The sequence below is a fragment of the Pezoporus flaviventris genome, unplaced genomic scaffold (genome assembly GCF_033815535.1).
Source record: "Pezoporus flaviventris isolate CSIRO_AGI_PZ_B2104156 unplaced genomic scaffold, CSIRO_AGI_Pfla_v1 ptg000059l, whole genome shotgun sequence".
Taxonomy (NCBI): domain Eukaryota; kingdom Metazoa; phylum Chordata; class Aves; order Psittaciformes; family Psittacidae; genus Pezoporus; species Pezoporus flaviventris.
In genome coordinates this window covers 422,636-437,606 of record NW_026892607.1, presented here as the reverse complement: position 1 = coordinate 437,606, position 14,971 = coordinate 422,636, and the positions used below count along the sequence as shown (strand labels likewise).

General features: G+C 42.0%; 1 protein-coding gene across 2 annotated transcripts in view; it reads right to left on the bottom strand.

The window, feature by feature from the left end:
• PATJ (PATJ crumbs cell polarity complex component) overlaps positions 1-14,971 on the bottom strand; it is a 148,738-nt gene that overhangs the window by 17,405 nt on the left and 116,362 nt on the right. For both annotated transcript variants that reach the window (XM_061469625.1, XM_061469626.1), the window contains exons 34-35: positions 3,547-3,630; positions 1,382-1,575 (exon numbers count right to left, since the gene is read on the bottom strand). In XM_061469625.1, the coding sequence (XP_061325609.1) occupies positions 1,382-1,575; positions 3,547-3,630 (278 nt within the window). The remainder of the gene's footprint in view (positions 1-1,381; positions 1,576-3,546; positions 3,631-14,971) is intronic.

Below are 14,971 nucleotides of genomic sequence, written 5' to 3'. Positions count from 1 at the left end.
TGTCCTGATGTGCCTGATATGAATTATGCAGTCTCAGATACTTCTTCCATATTCCCCTCCAAGGTTCAGCTCAGTTCCTTTCTCAGAAGCCTGGAGGCCCCCAGCAGAAACAGGGAGAAGTCTGCAGAAAAGACTTTTCTAGTTTGCGCCCGAGTTATGCAGCAGGAAATCCAGCTTTGTGTCCATGCAGAAATAGAGGGCAATGTATTTTATTTCTCCTCCCAGATGCTGCAGACCCCTTGGTGCTGGCCCCATCTCCTGATGCTTGCTGTGGTGTGAGCTGGTGCCAGCTGCAATACCAAGGTTTGGCATTTGGCATCCTTCAGGACACAACACTTTACAATCTGAATTATACCTGAGCATCACATGTTGACTTCACAAACTGGGCTACCTCTACAGTAGAAATCCCCACGAGCAAAGCACTTAGCAGTAGTACAGAAAGTTTTGCACGGAAGCAAACGTGGGAGGGCTGGAGACTGCCATTACCATCTGTAAGGTAATTTACATAAGCTAAATTAATTACCCAGCCCGCAATCTGCTCACAACACCTGGGTTAAACATCACCACTCTTGTAAAAAGCTGCTGCAGAAACTTTACTGACCAGACACAGTCAGGATAATGACATGATGATTTGTAATGGAGAAAATAAATTATTCCTGGCAATACAGAAGAGCAACCATATGACACTTGCAATGCTGAACGAGTGCTCGCCAGTGTCATGCTGTAAATCTCTTCTAGCAATGAAAGATTAAAGCTATCAGTGCTCTGGTTTGAATGATCTAATAGCAATGGTTTAGAAATAGATCAGTAAAAAGTCACGTTTCATTAAGCAGCTGTTACCTACTCATTGTGTCTCAGATTCTGCTCTGCAATCACGGTACTGGTGTCTAGTGCGGACCAGTCACTTTGATACTGCTCAGGATGTGGGTCTAACTCAGCTGCTTGTCTTCCACTGACATCAGTCCTTTTGAACTGAGGTAGCAGCTAGATCTAACTCACAAATCAATTTTCAAAGGCATACCCTGGTATTATATAAATACTCATAGTATCTATATTTATAGTATTTATAAATATATTTATAGTATTTATAATACTTAAGGTTTCTGCCCCCATTCTGAAATCAGAAAACCCATGGTCAGGGCCTCCAAGCCCTGAGATGCATCGATGCTGAAGTCAGCAGGACAGTGAGCTCCCAGTTCCACACGTCCCCACTTGGCTACACAGCCCCATGGCATCCTTGAAGTTATTTAGATACAAAATTCTCTTCCTTACAGAGTTTTTCCTTTATTTCCTATTCCATTTAATGGCTACAGTCATTCATATGGCAAAAAGCAAATTATTTCTTATTTGAAGTTCTGTAAGGTCAGAGAGATGCTCTTACCGTTTTCCAGCGATGCTGAGCCCTAGTCCTCGGCCTGTTTTCTTCTGTATATCTACATAGAAGATCTCTAAGTTTTCTTCATCTTTGTAATGTGCTTCATCTCTATAAACTACTAATTGCACCTTCTGGGGTGTCTGTCTCAATGCAGTGATAGCTTCTTCATGGCTGGCATTCCGCAGATCGATCCCATTCACCTGAAATAATCAGTGTTTTCTTTCCAAATGACATGTATAAATGATCTTTTCATCGCACCCTACTCAAGTGTGACAGGACAAATTTGTCAAATTGACACCCCCTGGCACTCTAATTTAGTACTCCTATTTCTAGAGGGCTATGCTCCTGGGTCTCCTACTGAGTGCAAGTTTGGTGCTTTGTGCCTCTGCATGGAATAAATCACAATAATCAAAACATGTTGGCTTGTACGTTTTGTGGGTGTTCTTCCCTTCTTTTTCATTGCTGGAACCTCAAACAATGCTTCCTCCTTACAACCAGACAAAGTGGGACGTGCTCCTTTGAGCTTCTTGTAACTCTTACTGCTCAGATTCTTTCTCCCCCAGCTTTGCACCACTGCCAAGCCAAAGACAGAAGGAATCAAAAACATTAGCAAATGGCAATGGTGAAGCTCAGGCAGGACATATTAAATGGTTATTTTGCTTTGTTCCAATAGATGGCACACCAGACCACTCCTGGAGCACTCAATTACATTTCTCCTACCATAACCTGAAAATGTTTTAGCATTTTAGTAGTATCAGATGGAACAAGAAGTTCTGATTGAACGTCAAAGTACTAAAAACATCCATTGCATCTTGAAACCTAATCTCCCAATTTTGCCAGACCTGAACCACAGATGCCCTTCAAGGTGTTTGCCAATATTCTGTTTTATTTCTTAATAGCAAAAAGTATCAGTGCTTAAATATTTTGGAATTCTCTTTAGGAAGCAGCATGAACTGTAAGTAAATACAATGTTAATCCACTTCCATAACATAGTAAGTTTTAAGGCAATGAAAATAATTCTCAGTATTTCTAGATACACAAAATTACAGCCATACTTACTTTTACATTAATATAACTAAGCCTAATTCATAGTAATGACATTCTTTTGTACTAATTCTGCATTGTTTGTCTACTGCATTGGAATTCTTTTCTTGACACAGGCATCTACGTGTGCTTTATCATACTAATCTGAAACTAATTCAGAGTCATCTTTTTGATTCATTACTATGGCTTTTAAAAGCTGAAAGAACAACAATATTACGGCACACAAACATCAGCACTTTCCTGTTTGACCAGAGAAGAATTAATTAACCTTCCCCGTTTTTGCCCCCTCATTATTGTGCTCTGTTAATACACAGTTATTTATAAAACGAAAACAACATTCAGCCTTAACACTAAAAACAATATTTTCAGTGCAAGAGCTGTAAAGACAAATCCCCAAGTACCTCTCACTATTTTCCTAACCCTACACACCAAAGCCTTAATGGCCATGCTGGGAATTTGTCCTGATCTGACAGCGAGACACTGCAAGCAGCTGCGCTGAACCCCTGCCTGACGCAAGTTTCATTTGCAGACCAACACGTCTTTCTTAACCCTTTCCCTCCTCAATTTCCATGCTTCTCTGCAGGAAAAACGCTACATTTATTGACAGAAATAATTCTGTGTGTTACTGGTTTTATGAGCCATGGCCTGAGGGGGCTGGTAGCTCCGCCAGCAGTGCTGCAGGCAGGCACTGTTTAGCAGCAGGGATGCTGGCAGGGATGCTCACAGGGATGCTGCAGCCATCCCTTGCCTTCTCGCCCCACGCTCACCCAGCTCAGCACTTTGTTTGAAGGCAGTACTGAGACACTTGAGCAGTGCAGGTATTGCAGGCCTCTGAATGAAAGATTAAACAGATGAATAATACTGAGCTATTGGACATGACAGCTGAACTATGTAATTCGAGAACTGCCGTGCTCAATTAAATTTAATATATTCTCAATTTGTACCTTCAGTTTATACGAATATGTAAGGAAATATGAATTTGTTAGGACGTTCTCAGTGGCAGAAAAGACACTTGAATTACCCTATGCAATGATCGCTTTTTCCCCTTCAAGAAACCTACACTGCGTTGAATACAAATATACATGATAAAGATATAAGCAAGCACATATACAAAGAGACTTATGTACCTCCAGAATCTGATCTCCAGCCCAAAGTCTGCCATCTCGGGCTGCTGCCCCTTCTTCATAAACTTCATGGATCACTATGGCATCCTGTGGGAAGAAAGGGGTAATGTGAATCCTTCCTCCCAAACACCCCTCAAACTGGCAGCCATGACCCACCTCACACAGCCCATTGCTCTGCAGGAAATAGGTACAGCACTCCATGTCAGGATAAGCAAGACTGTAACAGAATTCCTTTATTTTTAAATATTTGGGGATAAGAAAACTACTCCCTTAATCAAAATACAGAGAGCCAGTAAATAGGATTTTGTTCACCACTTCATGGTAGTCTTGTCTTGGGTTTCTTCGTCTTCCATCATTTTCATCCACTGGCATCAGGAGCATGTGAACTCAGTGTGAACTCTTGTATTAATATCGTCTACTTTTAATGATATTATTTAAAACCAGATTCTTTGGAGCTATGAATATTTTTAGGGACTTGGCATAGAGCTCGGCTTTAAGCAAGAACTGAATGCCTTGTGGTAAATAGCACTGGTTAAATCTGTAAGAAATGAAATCCAGAAGAAATGAACAATGGCAAATGTTAGTTTATTACTGAGGTTGGAAAATGTAGGCAGTGGCAGATGTAGCTTCAGGGAAGGTTTCAGTGATTTAATCTTATTGCCAGCAATAGATGTCCCCAAAGAAAAAGCATTACAAAGAACATACTGTTCTCTTGCTGGTGCTTTCCCTCTGCATTGTTCGGGTTTGTTTCTTAGTTCCTATTCGTTTCCCCCCTCTGAAAAAAAAAGGTGAACATTCTGCAACAGAGCTTCAGCTGCAGCCCTGACAGATAGCAGGATGGGATGCTCCACTGTGCAAAGTGTGCTCCTCTCTCCAGTGTCCCCAGCAAACACCCAGCCTCAGAGCAGAACCGGCTTCACGACAAACCCTGAAATGGTTTTAGATGAATATACAGTGACTTTCAATTGGATATGTAGGTTTTGGGTAAGTTGTCCTCAGAGGAATATATCCTCCCAAAACACCACGGCGGTGAAGTTCCTTCAGCAGTTTGATGTAGAAGTCAAAGAGGAGACTTTCTGCAGAAGTTAGCAGCGTGTGAGCCCTGCTGTGCACTGCCTTCCTGGAGCAGGAGCAGGAAATAGCTGCTGGGGTAGAACAAAGTACCTTCGTGTTTTGAAAACACTGCTAGATACTACATCTCTCATCACCAAGTGAACTTCCCCCCTGTGTTCCCTTGCAATCCTTTCCCTGCACACATGGTGCATGTTGAACAGAAAGAAAACTCAAATGCCCTTAAGCTAACACTCTGATCAAGACAACATTGAGAGCTCTATTCTCTTTTATTCCCACTACACCTTATTTAATGATGTGGACTTGTGTCTACAGCCGCTTTGCTGCTGCTGGAGCACAGTACCACTGTCATAAGCTTCCTCTTTGATACATATACACCAGTCACTGAAAAAAGCCTGAAGGATTTTAATCACAAATGGATTACAGCTGATACAAGTGTTCCAGATGGGGTAAAAAAGATTTCAATCTACATAAATGAAGGCAAAATACTATGAGCTGTGTACCAAGGTAATTAATTAAATCAAATGAATGGTTTGATTAAAAAAATATGACATCTATACACACACCACTGGTAACCGCAGGGTTTTCTTCAAATAACTGATGCAGCTATTACCAGTGGAACAGAGTCCATGTCCCATCTCAGCAGCACTGCTTAAATCCTCTGCTAAGTGTCTTAGACCTTCTCTCAGTTGTGGGGTTTTGGTTGCTTGGTTTGGGGTTTATTTTTTGGTTCCCTTTGTTTTAAAAGTGATCATGTAACTCTAAGTGCACACAAGAGACTTGTGCTTGGGTGAAAGCCAGGAGGGTGACAGTGATCTATATTTTTTCACCTGAGGCTGACCATGGGTAACTCTGAGAAAAAGCTAAGTCTGTGGTTTAGAACTTCCATGGCACACTTCGCTTTCAGCTTTTTAAGCACTTCACAAAGGCAGGCGTTTAGAAGTGGCCAACGAGATAACACAAAATATGAACCAGGCTGTTAAGGCTGCATCACTCAAACACGACACAGTAGGGCAGTGGATGAACGCAAGCTTCAGTAGGAAAATGGCAATGTGACTGTGTAACTGCAGACTGGGCATGCACAGGATTGTCAAAGCAAACACTTTCAGACTGTATTTAATCTGGTATTTCTTAACCTCTGAACAAGGAACTTTCCACCACGTATCTTTAAGTTTGCTTTTCATCTGCGGTTGCTCTAAAAATGGTCAACAAACTGGAGTTACCAGCTTCTCCCAGCACTGCATTATTAAATGTGAAACTGCACATACCTAAAGCTCTGATTCAGGAACCACTAAATGTTATCAGTTTGAATAATCTGCATCATCTATTTGAAAAGGCACCAATTCAGTGTTACACTGCAGTTCCTGCATGTGTTATAAGCCAGACCTAGAACTAAAAATACATATGGCATGAAAAGGTACATTCCTGTTCGGTCTGTGCCTACCCCAAAGAAGGAAACATCTTGCTGACCTACCAAAGCACTGTTTTCTTAACCAGCTTGTTTTGTTAAAGTAGCGTAGTTGAATCAAATCCATTAAGACCAGAATGAAACATGTCCATGATGTACTGTAAAGGTTTTTCAACAGCCCATAAGCATAAATATGAGAATCGTACCTCCCTTAGCTCATAAACTATGACAGACACCTTTCCTCTGATACTTCCGGGACAGCTCAAAGTACGTTTATCCCAGAAGTAATCTTTTTCCACTGGATCTAGTGGGATCTGGGTAAGACTCTGTTAGTTTTGATCATCCATGACAAATCACTAAAAACTATTGATGGTTTTGACCATTTTTAATTAAATCAATATTTTAAAGAAGTTTATGCAGCGATGAGATGTGACGTCATACTCCAGCCACCTAACTAAGCCCTGATCTGTGATGTCTCTATTGACGTACAACAGATCAAAGCTGTAACACCCCTCTCAGTGCCTCAGAAAAGAAATAAATAGGATGTACTGGGACTAAAACAGTGCATAGTATTTATTTAAAGGATAGGTTTTAGTTACTGGACATCTGCAGCTCCTCCTCACTAACTTAAATTCAGTGCGTGCCTGATATCTCTAGAAGTCAAGGCCTAAGCAGATCAAAATCAATCAACTGAGAGGGAGGAAAGGAAAAAAAAAAGGGGGGAAAAAAGGGAAGAAGCTGTGGCTGCCCCATCCCTGGCAGTGTTCAAGGCCAGGTTGGACACAGGGGCTTGGAGCAAGCTGCTCTAGTGGAAGGTGTCCCTGCCCGTGGCAGGGGGTTGGAACTGGATGAGCTTTTAGCTCCCTTCCAACCAAAACCAGTCTGGGATTCTATGAAAGTGACATAAATGTCCAAACAGAGGTGGTGGATTCACGGTTGCTCTGGGTAGATTTTTCACATCCGTCCATCTCCTTTCACTACCAGCTTCACACAGATCATGGCACTCTATGATACACCTTGGCAGAGTCACAAAAACTGTGCGTGCAGAAGGGGAAAGAACATATCAAGAACACAGTGGTTTAAGGAAAAATACCCAGCTGCTGAAAGCACATACTTCATAAGGTTTACAAATCCATTCAACAAACCAGAGCTTTAATCTTTGTATATTTTGACAAAGAATAGCTGGGACCATTTTACAAACCATGAATTAATGTGAAGTTGAACATCTCTTGCACGGGATGAAGGATGCAGAATACAAGTCAGGGCATATAAACATCAGTGTTTTTCTATGCTAAACAAAGTCCACACTCACAAGTGTAAACTTAGACTATTCAACCACGAAAACACTGAAAGAAAAGTAGAAAGGAATTTGTTTTCCCCTGCTAAGGCTGCCGTACAGGGCTGAACAGTGCTTATATTGAGGGGTTCAGACTTGAGCTGTGGGATAGCTACACCCCTCGCTCTCGCTTTAGCAGCAGAACACCACTGTGATTGCACAGTCTGCTTGAGCAATGGGAAGGCACATGAGTGATAACTCTCACACTGACTCACAAAATGAGGTTTTGGCTGTGGAAGAAATGGCAGGCAAATAGAAGAGCTGAGAGAGCCTCTTGGTCTGTCGACCTTGAAGAACAACGTTGGTGCAGAGCGACTGACTCCTGAACAGTGAGGGCAAGAGAACCTCACAGGAATTAGCACCCAATCTGAGAAACCACTTACGGAAAATACAACTTGCAAAAAGTGCATAGCGTGATCTACATTGCACTTCTTTCTGCCTAAGGGTGGGGAAGAGACTTGACCTCTTGGGGAAACAGATCTCAACTCCCCCCCAGGCTGTGGATATGTTTTCTGCTCGATTTATAACAACTTCAGAGACGCAGTAGGGGAAGAATATCACACTCACCCATCAGAGAGCACAAACAGAAATGCTAACATGAAAGAATTAAATTCAGTAAGAATGACAGCTTAATCTTTGTATCTGAAATGTCAAGAGCTGGTACGGCAGAGACGCCAGGCAATGACCTTGACTGTGCCTTTGGGAGAAAGGTGGTAAAGTCAGCTTCCTACTCAGGAAAATCACTGCCCAAGTGAACCTTAAAAGCCTGCAGGACCATAAACAGTGGTGAGAAAGCCCCACAACGTGTCTGGCTTTAGGCTTGGACTGCTCACACGTTTTCTGCTGGTTTATAGTTTTTCAGCCAACATCTCTAGTGTTTCTTTGCTTCCATGCAGCTGTTCTTCAGAAGGACAAGCAGCAGCTTTCAATGCAGGGGGCCCTCTGCCCCAGACTGTTATTTGCAAATGCTGCAAGTAGAGGGTGAGGAAGCAAAAGGACACAAGACATGAAAGAAGCTCAAAAATTATGTATCATGCATATTTTGATGAAGTTCTGTGATGCGGACCAGTGTGAAAACAGGGAGATTTCAAAGGAACTGGAGCAGAGAAATACTCACATACCTGGTGCTGGCTGATCTGACAGTGGAACAGGTCTGAATTTTGTAAAGAGCCTTCTTGCATAGTACTGCATAGTCCTTAACTACTACAGATCATTCACAACAAGCTGTTTCTGTAACTGAGCTAATATTTGCTTTATCTTTGCTGTGCTATTTCATTCTATGAGACCTAGCCATTCCTTTGATAGGATCACAGGCACCTCACAGAAGTCCTCAACCAAAACACGTTGAGGACTGCAATAACCATCAGCACAAAATGACAACAGGTAAGGCATTCAGTAAGAAATGAGTTGTTTGAAAATCCCAGACCATATTTCAAAACATGTGCATTTTAAGGCAGTAATCATTAGACAAAAAGTCCCTGAAACAGTTATGCGGGTAGAAACCATATCCATAGCTTTGCCCTCTCGCTACAAAACTATTTCTACCACCAGAACATTACCAGCCATTGGACCCAAACCAAGGGAGCATTATAGAGCAAAAAGGTGCCCATCTCCCTGAACAGACACTTCTGAGCACACAAAGACAACAATGCAGTAAGTCTGGGTCAAAACAGAGACACCATGTATTTGGGAATCATAGAATGAAATTCACAGACTGAATCCTAGACTGGTTTGTGTTGAAGGGACCATAAAGCTCATCCAGTTCCAATTTCTACATGGATTAGAGCACTTTCCTGAGGAAGCAGAAAAATAAGCTACATATAAAACACCACTCAGGAAAGATGTTTTCTGATTTAGTTGACAAGTTGCATTTTCTGAAGCTAATACTACACATTTCCATCAAATTTCCTACATAGCTACACGTGTTATTTTAAAATAGCATATACTGAAGATAATAAAGCTATAAGGGTGTTTTGCTGACCGCAGCATTACAGATTTATCTCTTTCCCAGGGCAAGTACAATATCATTAGTTATTTATTGTTCAAGTTTTATATGCCCAGAGTAGTAAAATTGTCATTTCATTTCTACAGGCTGTTTCACAGATAAAGCAGAAATCAAGTAGTTGCACAGTGTGTTTTGCTGAAGAATTAGCCCCATCTAAGAATCTCTCAGCAGTTAAAATAAATCCAGCTGCTGGTTACTTGTAGGCAGAGGAAATGACAACAGTTATGTTATGATCCATGATCTTCCAGTCGCAGATCTAAATGGAATCTAAAAGATAATGGATCAGCAACAAAAGCTGAAGGTCAAGTCCGAGTAAGTCCCATGACTTCTTAAAGGGGTTTATCTAATGCATCGTGCTGAATATACCTCCTCCTAACACAAATATTTTGCAATTGTAGCATTCACAAACCATTAACAGGCACCCAAAATCCTAAGCCAAACACTACTGTAATAAAACAGGCTATATAATGTAAAAATGTATTACTGTGTTAATGTAAAAATGCTTTACATTGCACGATAGCAAAAAACTTCTCCACTCAAGGTCAAAACAAAAGGTCTGTTTCCCATTTAAGAACAAGCCCTTGCAAGAGATGGCGTTCACTTGCCAACTTTCATAAAAAAGATTAATCCACAATATCAATATGAATATAATTTTTCATACTAAAATTCAGATTTATTTTAAGGAAGTGGATAATATTTGTATTACATTTTATAGGCCCCTATAGTTACATCTGGTCCTTATTTATTCAAATTTTATTCAGCTTGCATAATATTTTTGCTTACAGTTATATTCGCGAAGATCAGAAAAGCTAAAACCTGAAAATTCAATGGCACTATTCATTAACATTCCTTTGCTCTGCAGTCATCGACATTTGCAAGCTCTCCTTTGATTCTGAAATAATAAAACTAAGGTAATAAGATGTTTAGTGTAAAAATATATGACTTAAGTCAGAATGATAGAAAGAGCTATGTTTCTATGATTCACATGCCAAAGCAAACTAAGGTTTTTCAAAAAGTATCCATGCTCATTTTAGGGGGAATAATAAAACACAAGAACTACATATTAAAATGTTAACTCTCTCACTCTCATTATTTTATCAAATAATAAGCATGTGAAAATTTGCAGTGTATAAGTGCATAACACAGGTTCTAAAGGACGCTTGAGATCCTGAATGCGTATGACACAGGAAGCCAAAAACCAGTGGTTTCATCAGCTGCAAGCAAGATCCTCCTGAAGTCCATTCTGACATGTCCTACTGCTTTTGTATGTTGTTAGCTTGAATTTTATGGTTGATTTACACTCCTGGAAGCCACCAACTTCTTCAAGCAAGGCACTGCTACGTTAAGCTAGCCTTACAGGCAGCTAAACCCGTGCCAAGGATCCATCAACTACATGATTTGCAAAACTTACTGCCCTAATTCCCATTTGTGATAACTCATGTACAAAGCAGTTTGGTTTCTTCATGCTGTTACAAGCTAATATCCTTCTGGAATTATGATGAATCCACCAACTTCAGTTTAACAATTTCCAACCAGGAATCAAAGCAATTCCTCACAATTTCAAGCTAACTGCATTTGCCACTCTGTCATTAAATTGCCTTCTGTTTTATAAATGTGGGTGATGGTTAAGAAGTGATTGCATTTTTTCCTCTCCCAACCGCAAACTTCTCCCCTACAATACCCAAGCCATGATTAAAAACTTAGGCCTTCTATTGCCATTTTTCATTCTATTGTTCCATTCACTGTGTGACAGACTTAACAGCAACAATATCTATAGCCAATATATTGCTTAAACCCTCCCAAGGCCAATATCTTGCTTTCATTCGTAGTTTACAAGGTAAGCATATTCCACTAAAACAGTTTCAGACTTAGCTGGACTTGACGGCTGCCTACAAAGTTGCTTGGACCTTGGCTGTCTACAAGAGATGAAGTTATTTTTGCCTGAATCTAAATAGAACTGAGGTGGGAGGGAGGGAAGAAAACTCAACCAAGGGAGAACCTGTTTGTTTAAGGAACACAGAAGTCACAGAAGGCCTCATGTTTAGGTAGGTCTTCTGCCTCCAGCACTGCACGAAACAGAGATATCAGACTTGGCTTTGGTATTAGCAACAGCCTGCTCTTGGCAGTGCAGAGACCCTAGCAGGGTAATTAGCCCTCACAGCTCCAGGGGCAAACACTGGGTCTTGAACAGCTGCAATTTAAAGTCACAGTTTTCTTGATTATTCCCTTGCCCTTCCTTAACAGATGGGGTTTATGCAAGGTATGAATCACCTGGACTGACAGAATGAATCTAAATATTCCTCTGTCAAACTGCATCCCCACCATCGCCAAGCTCCCCTGCTCCACTGTGAGCCAGAAAGCCTTCTGGGCTAACTGAGGTGATTAGAAAAGCTTTTTCCTCTCCAACTCCAGTGTTACCAGCTCTCACACCAACTAGTATTAGCTGAGCACAGGCATATTCCATTACTTTTTGGAGCATTGCTAAAGCGTTCCAGTTCCCTGGCTTGGTGGATCACTTTATTGTACAGATGGAGTACCTTAAAGTTTGTTAAGTTGCCTTAAAAATGTTTTTTATTAAAGTCGACTGAAAGCAAAAGTAAAACCATTAAATGTTTAACAAATTCGAAGTAGACACAGGATGAAGCATGTTTCTTTTTGTCCTTTCTATGTAAGGTTCAGGTAATGACCACCTCCTACCTACTCCACTTCCAAATTGCCCCTAGGTTACTGCTCCTGCAGTCATTTGTTCCTTTATGAGTGCTTCTTCAGCATTTCACTGGGATTTCAAAACCCAGCTGAGCCTCTGCACTCTCCTCTTCTCCCTTCCCAGAGTTATCTACTTCTGCCTGAGGGCAATGTCCCTGCACTAGCCTCCACCAGCCTTGAAATTGCTGAATGGCCTTCAGCATGCCCTGAGCCCCGGCAGCAAATACAGAGTCAATAGCTACGAGTCATCAACTCAACCATTACTAAATCATTCAGCTGGAAGCAAACCAGTGCTCCCACCTACACAGAAAAAGTTTGTATCTTAGAGCAATGCTCTTCCCATGACCTGGCAAGAATAAAACCTCTAAAAATTGACAATCCTCCTTCATAGAAAACGACTCCTTGCAAGCTGCAAACTGGACATGTCATTGCACCACCCACCGCTCTGGGGTGATGATGGAGTTTGGATGATTTAACCCCACAGGCCATCTGGAGCAGTACCAGGACACCTTTTGTTAAGCAGTTCCTTGGTGCCCTCTTTTCTGACAGCTAAAGAAAACCTCATAGAAACTTTCTGGCAAAAGTGTTTCAGAGGAAAAAAGGCCCATTACAATAGAATCCTGGAAGAGTTTGGGTTGGAAGGGACCTTAAAGCTCATCCAGTTCAAACCCCTGCCACAGGCAGGGACACCTTCCACTAGAGCAGCTTGCTCCAAGCCCCTGTGTCCAACCTGGCCTTGAACACTGCCAGGGATGGGGCAGCCACAGCTTCTCTGGGCAACCTCTGCCAGTGTCTCACCACCTCTATAGTGAGCTGGACTCAGGACTGCAGGGGGATTCTCCCCAGAACATAGTAAAAGGGGGAAAATCCCCCCCCTTGAGGTGAAACTCCCTCGAGTTTCAGTACTTGAAACTAAATTATTTGCCTTGAAACAAGTTGTGGAGAATGCAATGAATGAAAAGCAGGATAACTGAGGAATTCCAGACCTGTAATTTATGGTGAACAACCAGACTACCCAGTGCTGCCAGTCCTGTATCCTGCAGGGCTAGTTATTAACCCTGGACCACAGGGTCCCTGCCTGCACAGCTTTGGGCCAGCTGGCCATGCCAACACTGGTTTGCTGCTGTGAACACCCACCTCTGAAAGCTGAACTCCACATCTGACTTAGAGTCACAGCTCATCCAGGCTCAGAGCTGGCAGCACAAACACCAGCATCCCAGTGTCTGCAGCAGCTCTCAGGGCTGCACCACAGGCATTGCCCAAACAGATCTGCTGCACTCAAGAGCCCTGGGCTGGAGCAGTTCAGGCACCCTGGGAGCACTGGCAGCTGCTGAGTGACAATGACACTCCTGTCAGGTTTATGGCTGCTATTAGCAGTGGTGGAGCTGACAAGCATTTATGCACAATTCAGCAACGAGAGGTCAGGATGGTGTCCTGGGGAGCAGGGTTCGAGCCTCAAACCTCATTTTAGGATGTTTCTGAAAACATTTCTTATTTTTTCCCCTATTTTTTATTTTAATTCCCACTCTGAGGTTACTTTTACAAGTTTGATTGGACTACAACCAAAGAAAAAAAATCTTCTCACAAATTGAAAGCCCTGTACTTCAGCCAGCTCCACTCTGCAGTTTAATTGCTTTAAAGCAGAGGCCATGTGTTGGGTTCTCTCAGGGGGACTTGGGAAGGTGAAATGAAAGACAGCGAAGAAAAAAGCAAAACCCCAAATCAAGCCTGAGAATAAAATGAAACAGGGCTCCTTAAGGGCTATAGCAGTCTATAAAGATCAACAACATGAAGATAACTCCCAAAGACAATCCTTACTTCTCCATGCCTTTTCCAGCTGATGCTCTCCTGTTCCCCTAAGCACACAGCCACAAGTCCTTGCTTATAATACATGCGACTTGAAAGGTTCTGCAAGTTTAATGGGAAGGTTGTCTTCTCAGCACAAAACATTTCACAAGGGTTAAGACATCACTTTCCAACCTCCTGAGCAAATTAACCTCCCTGCTCGCAGGCTGTATTTTTCAAGTATCTACTTGGTGATTTCTGATGGGATTCCTAAGGTTACGACTTAAAGTTGCACTCTATATTTCATCTGGAAGCAGTGCATCCCTTTAGTGGGCTGCCAGATTTATTATTCCACAAGCTGGGACTATATATCATGTGATTAAAAAAGATCCAAAATATTCTGAAGTCAGCTTTCCCATCACATGTGAGCTGCTCGTTGTGCATCGGTTAAGCATTTTCAGATCAACTGCATTTTAATACCACATAGATGGTCTTTACACTCTTGCCATAGCCACCTCAGATTTGATAAGGAACAGCCTCCCTGTATTCCCCATACTGATACGTTATTTCTGAGATCCTAGGAATAGGGATTCATATCCTTCATTGTTTCGTAGGCACTTGTACACCTGCACACGAAAGCAATGAACATACCCCAGTAGAAAAAGGAGGAGGAAATGACTAGTCATGTTTTGTTCTCTCAGAGGACAAAAAGGTAAAAGAAGTCTATGCAGCTGAGTGTCACAGGCAGGGACACCTTCCACTAGAGCAGCTTGCTCCAAGCCCCATCCAATCCAGGTTGGGTTGAACACTGCCTTGAACGCTGCCAGGGATGGGGCAGCCACAGCTTCTCTGGGCACCCTGTGCCAGTGCCTCAGCACCCTCACAGGGAAGAGCTTCTGCCTAAGAGCTCATCTTGTTATATTTCCTCTCTAATCAATGTAACTCAGAAAGACAGAAGCTTTCCTACAGTCCTGCACAGTATTTCTTTTTACTCTTCCTCTTTATGTTATGGGAACTTCATTTCAACTCTTGAACAAAAAGGTTTTCTAACTTCATGGCAAAAAAGAGCATCAAAATAATCTGGGGGTGATGAGTAGCACACAGCAGGCAGAGCTAT